General features: G+C 53.0%; 1 protein-coding gene across 1 annotated transcript; it reads right to left on the bottom strand.

Moving 5' to 3' along the window:
* Positions 1–4175: 4175 nt before the first annotated feature.
* LOC127566847 (T cell receptor beta chain MC.7.G5-like) lies at positions 4176–21058 on the bottom strand. The gene is made up of 5 exons (XM_052009335.1): positions 20890–21058; positions 11970–12320; positions 9347–9367; positions 7816–7922; positions 4176–5752 (listed from the first exon to the last, which is right to left on the bottom strand). Exons 1-5 carry the CDS (start codon positions 21056–21058, stop codon positions 5726–5728), a joined length of 675 nt encoding a protein of 224 aa, XP_051865295.1. The 3' UTR covers positions 4176–5725.
* Positions 21059–21917: the final 859 nt, after the last annotated feature.

Raw genomic sequence — 21917 nt, 5'->3', positions numbered from 1 at the left:
GGTAGATCTCAGAGCAGGAGGGAAGGGTTAGGTAGATCTCAGAGCAGGAGGGAAGGGTTAGGTAGATCTCAGAGCAGGAGGGAAGGGTTAGGTAGATCTCAGAGCAGGAGGGAAGGGTTAAATAGATCTCAGAGCAGGAGGGAAGGGTTAGATAGATCTCAGAGCAGGAGGGAAGGGTTAAATAGATCTCAGAGCAGGAGGGAAGGGTTAAATAGATCTCAGAGCAGGAGGGAAGGTTTGGATAGATCTTGGAGCAGGATAAAATGTCGGCACAACATTGTGGGCCGAAGGGCCTGTACTGTGCTGCAGTGCTCTATGTTCTGTGTTCTACTGCATGGTGGGGTGAAGAGACTGTTACTGTTCCGGTCTACGGTCTGCGTTCTTAACACCTGCCTTGTTTTTGTCGCTGAGACAATGTTTTTTGGCAGAATAAACGCTGTAAACAGACCCGTCTCTCTCGACGATCAAAGCTCCACATCCGGCCTCAAGTGTTGTTGCTGTTGGAAAGTCAGTGAATCAACCAGAGTCACTGAGTCAATCAGAAAGCAGAGGGGGTGGAAAGAGAGAGAGAGAGAGAGAGAGAGAGAGAGAGAGAGAGAGAGACACACACACAGCAGGTGACAAGGCAGCAGCCACAGTTCCGGGGGAAGTGGTTATAGAGGCCTGGAGAGAGCAGAGAACTTCAGCTGCTCAGCCTTGAAACTGGGTCATGGCAGCAAGCAGCCTGGGGCGCGGGCTGAACGGAAGGCAGTGCCTCCGCGCTCTGCGGTGGGGGAACGGAAGGAGGGGAGGGGCGAGGCTCGTCTCGCTGCTGGGCACCTGCTTCTGCTGGCACCTGGCTCCCCGTCTCCCTCCCTCTCCCTCTCTCCCCCCTCTCTCTCTCCCTCTCTATCTCCCATCTCTCTCCCTCTCTCCCCTCTCTCCCTCTCTCTGCCTCTCTCTCTCCCCCTCTCTCTCTTTCCCTCCCCTCTCTCTCTATCCTCTCCCTGTCCCTCTCTTCTCTCCCTCCCTCCCTCTCTCTCTCTCTCCCTCCCTCTCTCTCTCCCTCTCTCTCTCTGTCCCTCCTCTCTCTCCTCTCTCTGTCCCTCCCTCTCTCTCCCTGTCCCTCCTCTCTCTCCTTCTCTCCCTCTCTCTCTGTCCCTCTCCTATCTCTCCCTCTCCCCCTCTCTCCCTCTCTCTCTCCTTCTCTCTCTATATCTCCCTCTCTCTCTTGCACTCTCTGTCTCTATTACTTTCTATCTCCCTGTCTTTATTGCTGTCTCTCTCTCTCCCTCTCTCCCTTCTCTGTCTCCAAACGACAGGGAACTACAGGCCAGTCAGCCTGATGTCAGTGGTGGGGCAGTTACCAGAGGGAATTCCGAGGGATGAGACCTCCCAGCACTTGGGATAGACAAGAGTCTGATCAGGAGGTGCCAGCGTGGCTTTGTGCGTGGGAAGTCGAGCTTGACGAACCCTTTGAGAGTTGTTTGGAGAGGTGACCGAGAGGATAGATCAGGAGAGGGTAGTGGATGTTGTCTATTGAGACTTAGCAAGGCCTTTGACAAGGTCCCGCACGGTGGGCTGGTCTGGAAGGTTAGGTCCCAAGGAATCCAGGGATGTGTAGATTCAAAATTGGCTCATACGTGGGAGGCAGAGAGAAGTGGTTGGAGGTTGCTTCTTGGAATGGAGGCTGGTGACCAGTGGTGTGCCGCAGAGGTCAGTCTTGGGACCCTTGTTATTCGGTGTTTATATCCAATGATTTGGAAGTGAATGCACAAGGCTCGATCAGTAAGTTTGCGGATGGCACAGGATTAGGAGGTGTTGTTGACAGTGGAGAAGGTTATCGTAGACTACAGGGAGGTCTGGATCAGTTGGGGAAGTGGGCCGAGGTGTGGCAGATGGAGTTTAATACAGAGAAGTGTGAGGAGATGCATTTTGGAAAGTGCAGGACTTGTACTGTGAACGGTAGGTCACTGGGGAGTATAATGGAACAGAGGGACCCAGGGGTACAGGTACACGGTTCCCCGAAAGCAGGGTCACAGGTAGACAGGGCGGGGAAGAAGCCCCCCTGGGGAGTGTTGCAGACCAGAGGGACCTCGGGGTACAGGTACATAGACTGGTAGATGACAGGGGAGTGTCGTAGAACAGGGGGACCTCGGGGTACAGGTACAGAGACTGGTAAATGACAGGGGAGTGTTGTAGAACAGGGGGACCTCGGGGTACAGGTACATAGACTGGTAAATGACAGGGGAGTGTTGTAGAACAGGGGGACCTCGGGGTACTGGTACATAGACTGGTAGATGACAGGGGAGTGTTGTAGAACAGGGGGACCTCGGGGTACAGGTACACGGTTCCCCTGAGAGTGGGGTCGCAGGTAGACGGGGCGGTGAAGAAGGCGTTCGGCACGCTGGCCTTCACCGGTCAGGGCATCGAGTACAGGAGTCGGGAGGTGACGTCGCAGTTGTACAGGACGTCGGTGAGGCCGCACTTGGAGAACCGCGTTCAGTTCTGGCCGCCCTGCTGTGGGAAAGATGTTATGACACGAGAAAGAGTCCAGAGAAAGTTTACCGGGACATTGGACCGGACTCTCAGGGGCCTGAATTACGAGGAGGGGTTGTGTAGACAAGGACTTTATTCTCTGGAATGTGGGAGATCGAGGGGTGACCTGAGAGAGGTGTGTCAGATCATGAGGGGCATAGACAGGGTGAAAGTGGCTAGTCGTTTTCCCCAGAGAGGTATTACAGACACCCGGCAGAAGGTGTCCTGCCGAGAGTCCCTCCCCGGGGACGTGCCCCTCTTCTCGTTACTTCCCTCAGGGGTGGAGGTACAAGAGGCTGAAGACCCCGCACTCAACGATTCAGGAACAGCTTCTCCCCCCTCTGCCGTCCAATCTCGGGATGGCCCATGAACCCGTGAAGACTGCCCCGTTATTCCTCTGATGCACCATTGATTAATCTGTGTAATTTATAGCAATTTTTATGTCTTGCACTGTGCTGCTGCCACAAAAGAACAAATCTCATGACAGACGGCAGTGATAACAAAACCTGATTCTAAAAGCAAGAGGGAAGAGGTTTAAGGTCATAGGCGAGAGATTGAAAAGGGAGATTTGGGGCGACATCTACGCCCAGGGGGTGGTCCGTGCGTGGGACGAGCTGCCAGAGGGAGTGGGTGAGGCAGGTACATTAACAACACTCGGGATGGGTCCACAGATGGGAAAAGTTCAGAGGGACAGTGGGCCAAACACAGGCTTGGATGGGGACCTGGGCTGGCAGGGACTGGTTGGGCTGAGGGCCTGTTTCCATGCTGTGGGACTCTGTGACTCTCGATGAATCTAAATGTAGGTGTGGAAATGTATGGGCCTTGGGGAGTGTTGTAGAACAGGGGGACCTCGGGGTACAGGTACATAGACTGGTAAATGACAGGGGAGTGTTGTAGAACAGGGGGACCTCGGGGTACAGGTACACGGTTCCCTGAAAGTGGGGGTCACAGGTAGACGGGGCGGTGAAGAAGGCGTTCGGCACGCCGGCCTTCACCGGTCAGGGCACTGAGTACAGGAGTCGGGAGGTGACGCCGCAGTGGTACAGGACGTCGGTGAGGCCGCACTTGGAGAACCGCGTCCAGTTCTGGTCGCCCTGCTGTGGGGAAGATGCCGTCGAGCTGGGAAAGAGGCGCAGAGAGAGATTCCCAAGGATGTTCCCGGGACTGAGTTACGGAGAGAGGTCGGGGCAGGTTGGGACTTTATCCCTTGGAGCGTGAGGGGGGGGGTGACCTTATAGAGGTGTATAAACCCACGAGGGGCATCGATAGGGTGAATGCGCACAGTCTCCCCCCCCCCCCCCCCCCCCCCAGGGTTGGGGAATCAAGAACTAGAGGGCACAGGTTTAAGATGAGATGGGGGGGGGAAGATTTAACAGGGAACTTCTTCACGCAGAGGGTGGTCCGTACGTGCCAGAGGGAGTGGTTGAGGCAGGTCCATTAACAACACTCGGGACAGGTCCGCGGATGGGAAAGGTTCAGAGGGACAGGGGCCGAACGCATGGGAATGCGATGAGTGTAGATAGGGCTGACCTGGACGAGTTGGGCCAAAGGGCCTGACTCCATGCTTGTGTGAATCTGTGAGTCTATAGCAAGTCTGTAGCCCACTCCACAGATGTTGTGCAATTTTATTCAATAAGAACCGACACCAACGAGAAAGATGAATTTCTTTGCAGGAACATCTATTTTTTATTGGTTAAGGCATAGAAAGATACAAAGAAAATAGGTGCATTCTTGCACAGCAGTGTGAATCCAGTGTCTCACACGGATAACACTGGACGTCTTGGTCTGGGGATTCGCGCCCTCGTTCACGAGCTCTGAAGCACACCATGTGCAGGACTCAGGTCAACTGCACTGGACGGAACCCAGCTAGACAACCTGCTTTGTAGCGGTCGATATTACACACAAGTTTCAAATCTCAGCCAGGGGTGAAATCATAGAGTCTCGAAGGAGTGAAATCATGGCATCTTGGAAGCAGATATCATGGAATCTGGAACTTGTAAAATCATTGAATCATGAAGTTATAAAGTCCTGAGATCAGAAAGTTGTAAGACTGGGAAAATAGAAATCACGGAATCATGAAGTTACAAAATCACGAGGTCTTTGAATCGTGAGGTTGTAACATCGTGGAATCGTGAAATTATACGATCAGGAGATTATTGATTCACAATGTTATAAAATCATGATAAAATATCATGGAGTCAATAAGTTATAAAACCATGAAAACATAGAAATCATGACATCAGGAAGTTATACAATGATGAAATAACAGAAATCAGGATATTACAAAATCGTTAAAAAATGGAAATCATGGAAGCAAGAAATTGCAAAAGCGCGAAAAATAGAAATGATGGAATCATGGTTTCAAAATCATGGAAAAATCGAAATCATGAAATCATGCAGTTCTAAAAATCATGTAAAAATCGAAATCATGGTGTATAATATCGTGGAAAAGTAGAAATATAAACAAGAAGCTTTAAATTTGTGAAAAAAATGAAATAATGGAATCATGAAGTTCTGAAATCACAAAGAAAAAAGCAATCACGGAATCATGAAGTTACAAAATCATGAAAAAGGTAGTAATCATGGAATCATGAAAGTTTAAAATCATGAAATCACAGAATCATAAACTAATAAAGTCAGGAAATCATGAAATGGTGGAATCCTGGACGAATAAAATCTTAAAATAATAAAATCATGGAAGGATGAAGTCGGAGAATCACCAAATAATGAAATCTTGAAAAAAAACCATAAAATGACAAAATCACGAAATCATAGAAAGCATAGAATCGGGGAAATCAGCGAGAATAATGTGGAGGAATCTGTCGAGTTGCAGAAACAACAGGTCCACACACACACACACACAGAGATAGCACCGGAGGTCAGGATTGAACCGGGGTCTCTGGAATTGAGGACCATCGGCACTCCTCACTGCAGGACTGCATCGCACCCCAAATTAAGGAGAACAGCAGTTAATGGGCAGAGAGTTCGAGGTTGGGAGGAAGGACAAGCTGGGCCCTAACTCACTCAGACGGTGAGATTTGGGGTGCGTCAGGGAGCAGGCACACGGGGGTCTCCTCAGCAGAGAGGTGAGCATAGACTGAACATTTACCAGACTCTCCCACAGAGAGTCAACAAGCTGGGTCGACGCATGTGGCGATAATTCACAAGCTTCTATTCCAAGGACTCTGCGCCTTCTGACACCTGATTGTCAGTCAAACCTCTTGCTGTAAGATGTCTGAAATGAGAAGATGAAGTTCTTCATCAATCGGGGAATTGGATTTAGGAGCCGAGAGGTATTGCTGCAGCTATATAGGTCCCTGGTCAGTACTGTGCTCAGTTCTGGTCGCCTCACTACAGGAAGGATGTGGAAGCCACAGAGAGGGTGCAGAGGAGATTTACAAGGATGCTGCCTGGATTGGGGAGCATGCCTTATGAAAGCAGGTTGAGAGAACTTGGCCTTTTCTCCTTGGAGCGACGGAGGATGAGGGGGGACCTGATAGAGGTGTATAAGATGATGAGAGGCATCGATCGGGTAAATAGAGGCTTTACCCCAGGGCTGAAATGGTGGCCACAAGAGGACCCAGGTTTAAGGTGCTGGGGAGCAGGTACAGAGGAGATGTCAGGGGTGAGTTTTTTACTCAGAGAGTGGTGAGTGTGTGGGACGGGCTGCCGGCAACGGTGGGGGAGGCGGATACGACAGGGTCTTTGAAGAGACTGTGGGATAGGTTACATGGAGCTGAGAAAAAGAGCTGTGGGTGAGCCGACTAATTTCTAGGGTGGGGACATGTACAGCACAGCTTTGTGGGCCGAAGGGCCTGAATTGTGCTGTCGGTTTTCGATGTTTCCAAGTTAAGGTCGAGCCTGCTTCATCAGCTCATAGAACGTAGAACAGTGCAGCACAGGAACAGGCCCTTCGGCCCACAATGTTGAGCCGAACTAATTCAAATGCCTCGCGAAACGAAATCCCTTCTGCCCACACAGTGTCCACAGCCCTCCACTCCCTGCACACCCATGGGCCTGTCTAAGAGGCTCTTAAACCCTCTGTCATATCCGGCTCCTTCTCTCCAAAGGGAAAAGCCCCAGTTCACTCAACCTGTCCTCATAAGACGTGCTCTCCCATCCAGGCAGCATCCTGGTAAATCTCCTCTGCACCCTCTCTAAAGCTGCCACATCCTTCCTGTAATGAGGCGACCAGAACTGAACACAACACTCCAAGTGGGGGTCTGACCAGAGACGAGTTCAACTGGCCCTTCAACCCCTCACTAAACCCATCCCTTCTGCCCACTCAGTGTCCGCACCCCCAATTCTCCGCACGTCCATCTACGAGATCTCTGAAACCCGTCGATCGTACCTGCCTCCACCCCCACCCCTGGCAGCACGTTCCAGGCACCCACCGCTCTCTGTGTAAAAAAACCTGCCCCGCACATCTCCTGTGAACTCTCCCCCCTCTCACCTTAAACGCACGCCCTCTGGTATTAGACATTCCCACCCTGGGGTTGGGGGGGGGGGCGGGGGAAAGAAAGATCCCGGCTGTCTGCTCTACCTGTGCCTCTCATGATCTTATAAACCTCTCCCCTCGGCCTCCGCCGCTCCGGGCAAAACACTCAACCTTCCCAGCATCTCTTTGTAACTCCATACCATTTGGAATAAACAGCCTCTGCTTAATAACTCAAGGATACTTTGTTCCACAGAGAGAAAGAGGCTTGAGGGATGAATTTATGGAGGCTTAGTGCAGTTCTGGTTCCCCCCCCCTCCCCGTTACAGGGAGGGTGCGGGGGGCTTTGGAGAGGGTGCGGGAGAGGTTCACCGGGACCCTGCCCGGATTAGAGGGCGTGAGCTGTGAGGAGAGGTCGGACAGACTCGGGTCGTTCTCTCCGGAGCGGCGGAGGCCGAGGGGAGAGGTTTATAAGATCAGGAGAGGCACAGATAGAGCAGACGGCCGGGATCTTTCTCCCCCCCCCACCCCAGGGTGGGAATGTCTAACAGCAGAGGGCGTGCGTTTAAGGTGAGAGGGGGGAGAGTTCAGAGGAGATGTGCGGGGCAGGTTTTTTTACACAGAGAGCGGTGGGGGCCTGGAAGGTGCTGCCGGGGGTGGGGGTGGAGGCAGGTACGATCGAGGGGTTTAAGAGGGATATAGGCCGGCCCATGGGTGTGCGGGGGACGGAGGCACGTCGACACTGTGCAGGAAGATGGGAGGATACACAATTGAACGGTGGGGAGTGTGCTGCTCTATGTTCCGTGGCTGACATCTCACTGTGACCACGGGCCGCGTTGAGATTGCTGCTCTGGTGACCTTACCTTGGCTTTGCAAGCGAGAACTGACACAATGAGTCCGTAGAGAACACTTTTGCAAACAAGGATCAAGAACGTCAAATTGCCGTATTTTATGCTATGAAGTATCTGTCCTGTGGAAGGAAAGAATAAGACTATGTTGGCATTTGGAGAGATCGAGTCAGGCAGCACGGAAACAGGCCCTTCGGCTCAACTAGTCTATGCCTACTATAGTCCCATCTCCCCGCGTTCGGCCCCCGTCCCTCTGAACCTTTCCCATCCGCGGACCTGTCCCGAGTGTTGTTAACGTCCCTGCCTCACCCACTCCCTCTGGCAGCTCGTCCCACGTACGGACCACCCTCTGGGTGAAGAAGTTCCCTGTTAAATCTCTCCCCCCTCTCACCTTAACCCTGTGCCCTCTAGTTCTTGATTCCCCAACCCTGGGGGGGGGGGGGGAGACTGTGCGCATTCACCCTATCGATGCCCCTCGTGGGTTTATACACCTCTATAAGGTCACCCCCCCCCCCTCACGCTCCAAGGGATAAAGTCCCAACCTGCCCCGACCTCTCTCCGTAACTCAGTCCCTCGAGTCCCGGCAACGTCCTCGGGAATCTCCCTCTGCGCCTCTTTCCCAGCTCGACGGCATCTTCCCCACAGCAGGGCGACCAGAACCCAACGCGGTTCTCCAAGTGCGGCCTCGCCGACGTCCTGTACGACTGCGGCGTCACCTCCCGACTCCTGTACTCGGTGCCCTGACCGGTGAAGGCCAGCGTGCCGAACGCCTTCCTCACCGCCCCGTCTACCTGTGACCCCACTCTCAGGGAACCGTGTACCTGTACCCCGAGGTCCCCCTGTTCTACAACACTCCCCTGTCATTTACCAGTCTATGTACCTGTACCCCGAGGTCCCCCTGTTCTACAACACTCCCCTGTCATTTACCAGTCTATGTACCTGTACCCCGAGGTCCCCCTGTTCTACAACACTCCCCAGGGGGCTTCTTCCCCGCCCTGTCTACCTGTGACCCTGCTTTCGGGGAACCGTGTGCCTGTACCCCTGGGTCCCTCTGTCCCATTATTCTTCCCAGTGCCCTACCGTTCACAGTACAAGCCCTGCACTTTCCAAAATGCATCACCTCACACTTCTCTGTATTAACCTCCATCTGCCACACCTCGGCCCACTTCCCCAACTGATCGAGACCCCCCCCCCCCCTGTAATCTTTCTTCACCGTCTACGAACTCCAGCCTCTGGCCCCTCTTTCAGCTTGTCCCTGCCTGACATGACCTCGAGTGACAGAGTCACCAACGTTAAATCCCTGGGTGTGAACCTATCGGACGACGTGTCCTGGGCCCAGCAGACGGGACTCAGGCACACGAAAGGCGTCTGTACTTTCTCAGGATGTTGAGGGAGTTTGGGCTTGTTACCGAACGCTCCCACACAAACTTCTGCAGACTTCCCATTGGGAGTGTCCTGACCGGTCGCAACGCGCAATGGGAAAGCGGCAGAGAGTAGGGAACTCAACCCACTCGACGTATTCAGCTGAAATACTGGAAACACTCACGGTTTGTCAATGCACAGCGATCTGTTGGGAAACAGGGAAAAGTTTAGTGTCAGAGTGTCTGTGTCTTCAGCCCCACTGTACGCCGGTGACCGGGGAGGGGGTGGTGGTGGGACCACGACCTTTCCCGTTGTGGGTGGAGGATCTGGGGCGACCGGGACCTGACGGTGTTGTGGAGAGCGCGGGCAACCGAGCGGCAGACGGAACACACCGTCGACCATCACACGGCGGCCGTTCGGCCCATCGAGTCTGCCCCCCCCCCAATTCGAGTTATTTTATTCCCCCCTCAATCCCGCTCTCCTGCCGTCTCCCCGTCACCTCTGCCGCCCTCGCTGATCAAGAACCTCGGCTTTGAACACACCCAATGTCTCGCCCTCCACAGGCGTCCGTGGCTACGAGTCCCCCCAGATTCACCGCCCTCTGGCTGAAGGAATTCAGATACGATATGGTGGATGCAGATACGATCGAGGGGTTTCAGAGACTCGTAGATGGAGGCAGACACCGTGGAGGCAGGAAGGATTGGTTTAGCGAGGCGTTTAATTGCTAGTATTTTTCACAATGGGCCGGATGGCCTGTTCCCGTGTTGTACTGCAGAGAGTTGTGGACACGGCCCAGCGCGTAACGGACACCAGCCTCCCCTCCCCGGACTCTGTCTTTACCTCTCGCTGCCTCGGTGAAGCAGCCGGCATCATGAAAGACCCCCACCCACCCGGGACATTCTCTCTTCTCCCCTCTCCCATCGGGTAGAAGATACAGGACCCTGAGGGCACGTCCCACCAGGCTCAAGGACAGCTTCTACCCCACGGTGATAAGACTATTGAACGGTTCCCTTATACGATGAGATGGACTCTGACCTCACGATCTACCTTGTTGTGACCTTGCACCTTATTGCACTGCACTTTCTCTGTAGCTGGGACACTTCACTCTGTACTGTTACTGTTTTTACCTGAACAACATCAATGCACTCTGTACTAACTCAATGCACTCTGCACTAAATAACACACGCTGTACTGCCTCAATGTACCCTGTACTACCTCAATGCATCTGTACTACCTCAATGCACTCTGCAATACCTCAATGCACCCTGTACTAACTCAATGCATCTGTACGACCTCAATGCACCGTACTACCCCAATGCACTCTGTACTACCTCAATGCCCCTGTACTGACTCAGTGCACCCTGTACAATCTCAATGCACTCTGCACTACCTCAATGCACCCTGTACTACCTCAATGCATCTGTACCACCTCAATGTACTCTGCACTAACTCAACGCACCCTGTACTACTTCAATGTACTCTGCACTAACTCAACGTACCCTGTACTTCCGCAATGCACCCTGTACTGACTCAATGCCCTCTGTACTGCCTCAGTGCACCCTGTACTACCTCAATGCACTCTGCACTACCTCAATGCACGCTGTACTACCTCAATGCACCCTGTACTAACTTAATGCACCCTGTATTACCTCAATGCACCCTGTACTACCTCAATGCAATCTGTACGACCTCAATGTACTCTGCACTAACTCAACGTACCCTGTACTTCCGCAATGCACCCTGTACTGACTCAATGCCCTCTGTACTACCTCAATGCACCCTGTACTCTCAATGCATCTTGTACTGTCTCAATGCACCCTGTACTAACTCTATACACCCTGTACTACCTCAGTGCGCTCTGTACGACCTCAATGCACCTGTACTACCTCAATGCACCCTGTACTGCCTCAATGCACCCTGTACTACATCAATGCACGCTGTACTACTTCAATGCACCCTGTACTACCTCAATGCATTCTGCACTACCTCAAAGCACCCTGTACTACTTCAATGCACCCTGTACTAACTTAATGCACCATGTACTACCTCAATGCACCGTGTACTACCTCAGTGCACCCTGTACTACCTCAATGTACCCTGCACTAACTCAACGTACCCTGTACTACCTCAGTGCACCCTGTACTGACTCAATACCCTCTGCACTTCCGCAATGCACCCTGTACTCTCAATGCATTCTGTACTACATCAATGCACCCTGTACTACCTCAATGCACCCTGTACCAACTCTATACACCCTCTACTACCTCAGTGCACTCTGTACGTCCTCAATGCACCCTGTACTACCTCAATGCACTCTGTACGACCTCAATGCACTCTGCACTAACTCAACGCACCCTGTACTGCCTCAATGCACTCTGTACTTCCGCAATGCACCATGTACTCTCAATGCATCCTGTACTACCTCAATGCACGCTGTACTACCTGAATGCCCCCTGTACTGCCTCAATGCACCCTATACTACCTCAATGCACGCTGTACTACCTCAATGCACCCTGTACTACCTCAATGCACGCTGTACTACCTCAATGCACCCTATACTACCTCAATGCACCCTGTACTACCTCAATGCACGCTGTACTACATCAATGCACCCTGTAGTGCCTTAATGCACCCTATACTACCTCAATGCACGCTGTACTACCTCAATGCACCCTGTACTACATCAATGCATGCTGTACTAACCCAATGTAACTGCACTGTATAATTTTTCACTGGACCTCGATACAAGTGACAACAGTAAACCGATACCAATACCAATGTTCTAAATTGGTCTTGTTGGCACCCACCGATTCCAACGTTGAGTGTTCCCTCGTATTCCGTGGCCGTGCTTCCGTTCTGAAAATGTTGAACATTGCAGGCAATTCTACTCCTCGTGCTGTAGTCGTAGGCGTCAAGGATTAGTCGGCTGCTGAGATGGAACGACGAATTCTTCTTGTTGGCCTGGATCTCGGTGTCGGTGTGGATTCGGGAGTCATTGGTGAGCAGCTTCTCGCCGTCGACCAGCCACTGGACCTTGACATTGTTGGGGTAGAAGTCAGTGATGAGGCAGACCACCGTGACTCTACTTTTCTTTCTGATTTCTCTCTCCGACGGTTGGAGGATGGAGATTTTGGGACCTTTGATTTCCAAGTTGGGATCTTGGGAGACAAGAGAGGGAAGTGGGATTGAGAACTTGTTCCGAGAGGGCTGGATATACTAGCAGAATGAGCAAAGAAATGGCAAATGTTAGGCCACACTTGGAGCACTGTGTCCAGTTCTGGTCGCCTCGTTATAGGAAGGATGTGGGAGCTTTGGAAAGGGGGCAGAGGAGATTTACCGGGATGCTGCCTGGTTTGGAGAGGATGCATTATGAGGAGAGACTGAGGGAGCTGGGGCTTTACTCTTTGGAGAGGAGGAGGATGTGGGGAGACATGATAGTGGTGTAGAAAATATTAAGAGGAATGGATAGAGTGGACAGCCAGCCCCTCTTTCCCAGGAGCACCAATGCTCAATACAGGAATGCATGGCTTTAAAGTAATGGGTGGGAAGTTCAAGGGAGATATCAGAGGGAAGTTTTTCACCCAGAGAGTGGTTGGGGCGGGGAATGCGCTGCGTGGGGCGGTGGAGGAGGCAGGTACATTGGTCACATTCAAGAGATTGCTAGATAAGCATATGGAGGGATTTAAAATAGAGGGATATGTGGGAGGAAGGGGTTAGATAGCCTTAGGCGAGGTTTAAAGGTCGGCACAACATTGTGGGCCGAAGGGCCTGTACTGTGCTGTGCTGTTCTATGTTCTATGATTCTAAATGAAATACAATGTTGGAAAGTGTATGCTCATGCACTTTGTTTTGGAAATAAATGGCCCTGTTGTATTGAGCACTGGTGCCCTGGGAAAGAGGCGCTGGCTGTCCACTCGATCTATTCCTCTTAAATGGGGAGAAAATTCAAAATGTGCAAAGGGACAGACGTTGAGGCTCTATAAGGCATTGGGAAGACCTCACTTGGAGCAATGTGTGCAGCTTTGGGCTCCTTATTTAAAAAGGGATGTGCTGACGTTGGAGAGGGTTCAGAGAAGATTCACGAGAATGATTCCAGGAATGAGAGGGTTAACGTATGAGGAAGGTTTGACGGCTCTTGGGCTGTACTCTTTGGAGTGCAGAAGAATGGTGGGGGGGGGGGGGGACCTCATAGAAGAATTTCGTATGTTAAAAGGCCAGGACAGAGTAGATGTGGCAAAGATGTTTCCCATGGTAGGGGAGCCTAGTACAAGAGGGCACGACTTCAGGACTGAAGGGCGCCCATTCAGAGCGGAGATGCGGAGAAATTTCTTTAGCCAGAGGGTGGTGAATCTGTGGAATCTGTTGCCACGGGCGGCTGTGGAGGCAAAGCAATTGGGTGTAGTTAAGGCAGGGGTTGATAGGTATCTGAGCAGCCAAGGCATCGAAAGTTATGGTGAGAAGGCGGGGGAGTGGGGCTAACGGGAGAACGGATCAGCTCACGACAGAATAGCAGACTGGATGGGCCGAATGGCCGACTTCTGCTCCTTTGCCTTATGGTCTTACGGAATATGAAATGCTGATGGTTTATCAGGCATTGGATCAGATCACACTTGGAGTATTGTGAGCAGTTCTGGGCCTCATATCCAAGGAAGGATGTGCTGGCGTTGGAGAGGGTCCAGACGAGGTTCAGAACAATCCTGGGGGTGAAAGGGTTAACATACGAGGAGCGTTTGACGTCTCTGGGCCTGTACTCACTGGAGTTTGGAAAGATGAGGGGGTGGGAATCTTATTGAAACTTCCCGGATATTGAAAGGCCTCGACGGAGTGGATGTGCAGAGGACGTTTCCAGTGGTGGGGGAGTCTAGGACCGGAGGGCACAGCCTCAAGAACAGAACAGAGAATGAGGAGGACTTTCTCCAGCCGGAGGGTAGCGGATCTGCGGAATCCATGGCCAGAGAGGGCGGAGGAGGCCGAATCATTGGGTGCGGGGGGGGGGGGGGGCTTTGGAGGTGGTGCGGGAGAGGTTGACCGGGACCCTGCCCGGGTTAGAGGGCGTGAGGTCGGACAGACTCGGGTTGTTCTCTCCGGAGCGGCGGAGGCCGAGGGGAGAGGTTTATAAGATCAGGAGAGGCACAGATAGAGCAGACACCCAGGATCTTTCTCACCCCCACACCCCAGGGTGGGAATGTCTAATACCAGAGGGCGTGCATTCAAGGTAAGGGGGGGGGGGGGAGGAGGGTGATGTGATACAGGTTTGTAAAATCACGATGGGCATTGATAAGGCATGTGGTTAATGAGGAATTGATATGTAGGTAGAACGAGCTGCCAGAGGGAGTGGGGTGAGGCAGGCACATTAACAACACTCGGGGCAGGTCCGCGGATGGGAAAGGTTCAGAGGGACAGGGGCCGAACGCGGGGAGATGGGACCGGCTGGGATGGGGGATCTGGGCCAGCGTGGACCAGTTGGGCCGAAGGGCCTGTTTGTGTGATATATAGAACCATGGAACAATAGAACACTACAGCACAGAAAGCAGGCCATTCGGCCCTTCTAGTTTTGTGCTGAAACTTTATTCCGCTTGTCCCATTAACCTGCACCCAGTCCATAACCCTCCAGACCTCTCCCGTCCGTGTATCTATCCAATTTATTCTTAAAACAAGAGCGAGCCGGCATTTACCACGTCAGATGGCAGCTCGTTCCACACTCCCACCACTCTCTGAGCGAAGAAGTTCCCCTCAAACCTCTCCCCTTTCACCCTAAAGCCATGCCCTCTCGTACTTATCTCTCCTAATCGAGGTGGAAAGAGCCTACTCGCATTAACTCTGTCTATGCCCCTCATCATTTTGTAAACCTCTATCAAATCTCCCCTCATTCTCCTCCGCTCCAAGGAATCAAGTCCGAACCTGTTCAATCCTTCCCTGTAACTCAACTCCTGAAGACCCAGCAACATTCTAGTAAATCTCCTCTGCACTCTTTCAATCTTACTGATATCCTTCCTATAGTTAGGTGACCAGAACTACACACCATATTTGGCCTCACCAATGTCTTGTACAACCTCACCAGATAACTCACTGAAAACTCTTCCGAAGATGATTCATAACACAGAGCTTTTGGTAAACTCTCAGTTTCCACTGAACATTTCCAGGGGTGTCTTGGAGAACGGTATCACAGACAGCACATAAAAAGAAATCTATTATTGTTCATTGCTCGGGAGATTGAGTTCAAGAGCCGCGAGGTAACGTTGCAGCTCTATAAAACTCTGCATGGACCACACTGAGAGCATTGTGCATAGGCTGTGACCTTGTTGAGGTTTGTAAAATCGCAAGGGGTGCAGATGAGGCCCAAGGTTGACCATGCGTTGATTAGAGCATGCTGCATATGTGGAACGAGCTGCCAGAGGAAGTGGTTGAGGCGGCCACAATAACAACATGTAAAACGTACTCAGACAGGTCCATGGATAGGAAAGGTTTAGAGAGAGTTGTCTCTGAGCTGTAGAGACGGTATTGGACAACTGGATGTGTTGAGAGCTCTCGGGGCTGCGCGGTAAATCCCCGCGGTGTCCCTAGTCCGGGAAAGGAATTATTGTTGAAAATAAATGCTGCACTATCTGTTCTCAACGTTACAGTTGCTGTTTGAAGAATGTTGATTTGACTCAACTCTTCCGGGGGGATTTCCCGGTTAAATGTCACCCTTTCCGTTGCAGTGGAACTTAACACAGGGTGAAGCTCCCTCGGCACGTCCTATCACACACCCAGACACAGGGTGAAGCTCCCTCGGCACCGTCCTATCACACACCCAGACACAGGGTGAAGCTCCCTCGGCACCGTCCTATCACACACCCAGACACAGGTTGAGGCTCCCTCCGCACCGTCCCGTCACACACTCTCAGGGTCAGACACAGGGTGAATCTCCCCCCACACCGTCCCGTCACACACTCCCGGGGTCAGACACAGGGTGAGGCTCCCCCGGCACCGTCCCGTCACACGCTCCCGGGGTCAGACACAGGGTGAGGCTCCCTCCACACCGTCCCGTCACACACTCCCGGGGTCGGACACAGGGTGAGGGTCCCCCCCACACCGTCCCGTCACACACTCCCGGGGTCGGACACAGGGTGAGGGTCCCCCCCACACCGTCCCGTCACACACTCCCGGGGTCAGACACAGGGTGAGGCTCCCTCCACACCGTCCCGTCACACACTCCCGGGGTCAGACACAGGGTGAGGCTCCCTCCACACCGTCCCGTCACACACTCCCGGGGTCAGACACAGGGTGAGGCTCCCTCCACACCGTCCCGTCATACATTCCCGGGGTCAGACAGCTTAGGGAAGGCACCTTGGTCGAAACGGATGAGTTGGGGCAAAGGGTTTTGTTTCCATGGTGTAAAATGACTCTATAACCACCTTGTCTGGAAAAGATCGCTTCAAAGTTCTTTCCTCTCCATTTAAACCCGCGGCCTCTAGTTTTAGACTCCAGTCTGCTGGGGAAAATACGGCGACCGTGCTCCGTATCGATGTCCCTTGTGAATTTACAAACTTCCAGGAGGTCACCCCCTCACTCCGGGCAGAACAGTCCCGGCCTGTCCAACCTCTCCGCATAACTCGAGCCCCCCAGTCCCGGTAACGTCCCCGGATTTCTGTCCTGCATCTCCTCCCCAGTGACATTGAAGGGAGCGGTAAAGGGGGTCCCGGTGGGTTTAAAGGTAGCGGGAGACGGAGTCTCGGTGGGTTTAAAGGGAGCGGGAAATGGGGTCCCGGCAAAGCCTTTAACTGTGGTGCTGTACGGAGGGATCTTGGGGTCCAAGCCCACAGCTCCCCTGAAAGTGGCCGCACAGGTCGACAGGGCGGTGAAGAAGGCGGACGGCGGGCTGGCCTTCACCAGTCGAGACACCGAGTCCAAGAGTCGGGAAGTCGCGTTGCGGCTTTATAAAACTCCGGTCGGGCCGCAGCGGGAGCATTGCGTTCAGTTCTGGTGGCTCCCCCGTTACAGGAAGGGTGCGGGGGGCTTTGGAGAGGGGGCAGGTAGAGGTTCACCAGGACCCTGCTTGGATTGGAGAGCATGTTTTGTGAGGAAAGGTTAACCGAGCTGGGAGCTCTTTTCTCTTTGGAGCGACGCAGGACGAGAGACGACTTGATGGAGGTGTATTAGATAATGAGGGGCATCGATAGACTGGGCAGCCAGCACCTTTTCCCCAGGGCGGCAATGGCCAATACCAGAGAACATGTGTTTCAGGTCAAGTTTAGGGGAGACGTTTTTTACACAGAGAGAGTTGGGTGCCTGGAACGCACTGCCGGGGGTGGGGGTAGATGCAGATACAACAGGGACATTTACAAGACTCTCAGATAGGAAAATGGAGGGTGATGGGTTGTGTAGGTGGGGAAGGGTCAGATTGACCATGGAGTAGGTTTATATGGGTAGGCACAATGCCGTGGGCCGAAGGGCCTGCATTGTGCGGTACTGTTCTATGTTCTATATCAATGGCCCAAGTCGACCCTCGACAAAGCCCCCCGCACCCTTCCTGTAACGGGAGGCGACCAGAACTGAACGCAAGACTCCAGCTGCGGCCTGAACAGAGTTTTATAAAGCTGCAACGTGACTTCCCGACACTTGGTCTTGACCCCCCCCCCCCCCCCCCCCCCACTTCCCCTCCTCAGAGAAACATCTTCCTTATAAAACCTCCGGCCCCGGGAAGGGGTCCACTTTCCTGAATCCATGAAAACGTGTCAGGAACACAAGACGATCAGAGAAGGCCCTTCACGCCAATCTCAGCATTCAACATTGCAGCTTTACAAAACTCTAGTTAGACCACACTTAAGAGTACTGTCTTCAGTTCTGGTCGCCGCATTATAGGAAGGATGTGGAGGCGTTGGAGAGGGTGCAGAGGGGATTTACCAGGATGCTGCCTGGATTAGAGCGTATGGAATATGAGGAGAGGCTTAAGGTGCTCGGGCTTTATTCACTGGAAAGTAGGAGGATGAGGGGAGACATGATAGTGGTATATAAAATATTGAGAGGAATAGATAGAGTGGACAGTCAGCGCCTCCTTCCCAGGGCACCAATGCTCAAGACAAGAGGGCATGGCTTTAAGGTTATGGGTGGGAGATTCAGGGGAGATGTCAGGGGGAGGTCTTTCACCTAGAGAGTGGTTGGTGCATAGAACGCACTGCTTGGGGTGGTGGTGGAGGCAGATACATTGGACAGGTTCATGAGTTTGTTGGACAGACATATGGAGGAGTGTGAGTTAGAGAGATATGCCGAAGGAAAGGGTTAGGTAGTGTGAGGGTGGTTTGATGGACGGCACGACACGGTGGGCCGAAGGGCCTGTTCTGTGCTGTATGGTTCTAGGGTTCTATGGATCACAAATGATCAACGCTGGCCTCAACTCAAGGCATACGGTGTATTGTCCTTCATCAATCAGGGAATTGAATTTAGGAGCCGTGAAGTATTGTTGCAGCTATATAGGTCTCTGGTCAGACCCCACTTGCAGTACTGTGCTCAGTTCTGGTCACCTCACTACAGGAAGGATCTGGAAGCCATAGAGAGGGTGCAGAGGAGATTTACAAGGATGCTGCCTGGGATGCGGAGCACGCCTTATGAAAGCAGGTTGAGGGAACTCGGCCTTTTCTCCTTGGAGAGACGGAGGATGAGGGGGGACCTGATAGAGGTGTATAAAATGATGAGAGGCATTGATCGGGTGGATAGTCAGAGGGCTGACATGGTGGCCAAAAGAGGACACAGGTTTAAGGTGCTGGGGAGCAGGTACAGAGGAGATGTCAAGGGGTAAATTTTTTACTCAGAGAGTGGTGAGTGCGGGGAACGGGCTGCCGGCCACGGTCGTGGAGGCGGATACGACAGGGTCTTTCAAGAGACTGTTGGAGAAGTACATGAGGCTGGGTAAAATAGAGGACTATGGGTGAGCCTGGTAATTTCTAGGGTAGGGACATGTACAGCACAGCATTGTGGGCCGAAGGGCCTGAATTGTGCTGTAGGTTTTCTATGTTCCTCTGTTTCTAACTCCTCCCGTGTGTTATTTCTCCATATCCCTCTAGAGTTATAGAGTCATACAGCACAGACACAGGCCCTTCGGCCCAACTGGTCCATGCCGGCCAAGATTGTCATCTAGGCTGGTCTCATCTCCCCGCGTTTGGCCCCTGTCCCTCTGAACCTTTCCCATCCGCGGACCTGTCCCGAGTGTTGTTAATGTCCCTGCCTCACCCACTCCCTCTGGCAGCTCGGTCCACGTACGGACCACCCTCTGGGTGAAGAAGTTCCCTGTTAAATCTCCCACCCCCCTCACCTTAACCCTGTGCCCTCTAGTTCTTGATTCCCCAACCCTGGGGGGGGGGGAGACTGTGCGCATTCACCCTATCGATGCCCCTCGTGGGTTTATACACCTCTATAAGGTCACCCCCCCCTCACGCTCCAAGGGATAAAGTCCCAACCTGCCCCGACCTCTCTCCGTAACTCAGCCCCTCGAGTCCCGGCAACGTCCTCGGGAATCTCCCTCTGCGCCTCTTTCCCAGCTCGACGGCATCGTCCCCACAGCAGGGCGACCAGAACCCAACGCGGTTCTCCAAGTGCGGCCTCACCGACGTCCTGTACAACTGCGACACCACCTCCCGACTCCTGTACTCAGTGCCCTGACCGGTGAAGGGCAGCGTGCCGAACGCCTTCCTCACCGCTCCGTCTACCTGTGACCCCACTCTCAGAGAACAGTGTACCTGTACCCCGAGGTCCCCCTGTTCTACAACACTCCCCTGTCATTCACCGGTCTATGTACCTGTACCCCGAGGTCCCCCTGTTCTACAACACTCCCCTGTCATTTACCAGTCTATGTACCTGTACCCCGAGGTCCCCCTGTTCTACAACACTCCCCTGTCATTTACCAGTCTATGTACCTGTACCCCGAGGTCCCCCTGTTCTACAACACTCCCCTGTCATTTACCAGTCTATGTACCTGTACCCCGAGGTCCCCCTGTTCTACAACGTTTTAGTTGTACCTGCCTTTACTCATTGTTCCTGGCAGCTCGTCCCATGTAGTGAGCACCCTCTGGGTGAAGAAGTCGCTCCTCAGGTCCCTATTAAATCTCTTTCCCCCTCTAGTTCTTGGTTTCCCAGAAACAACAGAGAGGGAGGGAGGGGGGAGGGGGTTTGGGAATGAGAGGGGGAGATCGTGGAGGAGAAAGTGCTGAGAGAGTGGGAGAGAGAGAGAGAGAGGGGAATGAGAGGGGGAGAGCGTTCACGAGAAAGGGGAGAGGGAGAGGGTCGGTGAAATGAGGGGGGATCGTGGAGAGAGAGTGGGGAATGTGAGGGGAGAGCTTGGCGGAGAAGGGGCAGGCAGAGTGGGAGAGAGAGAGAGGGAGAGGGAAGAGAGAGAGGGGGAGAGATAGTGGGGGGGGGTGAAATGAGGGGGGAAAGCGTGGAGGAGAGGGAGAGAGTGGGAGAGAGGAGGGGGGTGAAATGAGAGGGGGAGAGAGTTGCGGAGAAAAGGAAGAGAGAATGGGAGAGAGAGAGCGAGGGGGGAAATGGGAGGGGGAGAACGTGGCGGAGAGAGGGCAGCGAGTTGGGGAAGGGGAGGTGGAGAGCAAACCGAGGGGCAGGCGAGAGAGCGAGCATGGCTAGCATGGAGGAGTTGGGCCGAAGGTCCGGCTTCCGTGCGGTGTAACCACCAGGATTCGGTCCACCCACTCTGTTGAACCGGCGCCGGGGATATTCAACGAGGCGACGACTTACCCAACACTGTCAACTTGGTACCTGGCCCGAACTGTTGCGGATCAGTGTACACAGTGGCAGCGAAGCTTGTCAAAACTCGGTGCCGTTTTGGCTGGCGCCACGCAGCTGTGCGGCACAGCTGCAGGCCCTTCGGCCCGCCTCCCCCATGCCGACCCCTTTTGGAAACCATTCACGCCAATCCCACTTCCACCCCCATAGAGCCATAGAGCCATAGAATATTACAGCACAGAAACTTTATTCCGTTAGTCCCATTGACCTGCACCCAGCCCATTCCCCTCCAGACCTCTCCCGTCCGTGTATCTATCCAATTCATTCTTAAAACCTAAGAGCGAGCCCGCATTCACTACATCAGATGGCAGCTCCCACCACTTTCTGAGTGAAGGTTCCCCCTAAACCTTTCCCCTTTCACCCTAAAGCCACGTCCCCTCGTACTTATCTCTCCTAATCGAGGTGGAAAGAGCCTGCTCGCATTAACTCTGTCTACGCCCCTCATCATTTTGTAAACCTCTATCAAATCTCTCCCCTCATTCGTCTCCGCTTCAAGGAATAAAGTCCTAACCCGTTCAATCTTTCCCTGTAACTCAACTCCTGAAGACCCGGCAACATTCTGGTAAATCTCCTCTGCACTCTTTCAATCTTATTGATATACTTCCTATAGTTAGGTGACCAGAACCGCACCCAATACTGCAAATTTGGCCTCACCAATGTCTTATACAACCTCACCATCACATCCCAACTCCTATACTCAATATTTTGATGTATGAATGCCACGATGCCAAAAGCCTTCGTTACAACCCTGTCTACCTGCAACACCACTTTCAGGTAATTAAGTATCTGAACTCCCAGATCCCAAAAGAGCAATATGCGACAATGCCTTGAAGATTCAAGTATCTGCCCGAAAGCAATTGTGATTAGTTCCGCCGCGTCCCGTGGAAGCCCGTTTCGGATTCCAACCTCTCTCTGTGTGTCAAACACTTAGCCCCTGGGGTCCCCATCCCCCCCTCTCTCTCACCCTTAAACCCTTTCCC

The sequence above is a fragment of the Pristis pectinata genome, chromosome 46 (assembly GCF_009764475.1).
Source record: "Pristis pectinata isolate sPriPec2 chromosome 46, sPriPec2.1.pri, whole genome shotgun sequence".
Lineage (NCBI taxonomy): Eukaryota > Metazoa > Chordata > Chondrichthyes > Rhinopristiformes > Pristidae > Pristis > Pristis pectinata.
This window is presented reverse-complemented; position numbering and strand designations above follow the sequence as displayed.

Excerpts from the sequence above, each read along its gene's own strand:
- LOC127566847 (XM_052009335.1), bottom strand. The coding sequence starts at position 21,058 with ATGGTTTCCAAAAGGGGTCGGCATGGGGGAGGCGGGCCGAAGGGCCTG. Across the intron at positions 9,368-11,969 it reads AACACTCAACGTTGGAATCG|ATCGCTGTGCATTGACAAAC; the intron begins GTGGGTGCCAAC and ends GTTTCCCAACAG. Across the intron at positions 5,753-7,815 it reads TTCTCGCTTGCAAAGCCAAG|ACATCTTACAGCAAGAGGTT; the intron begins GTAAGGTCACCA and ends TTCTCATTTCAG.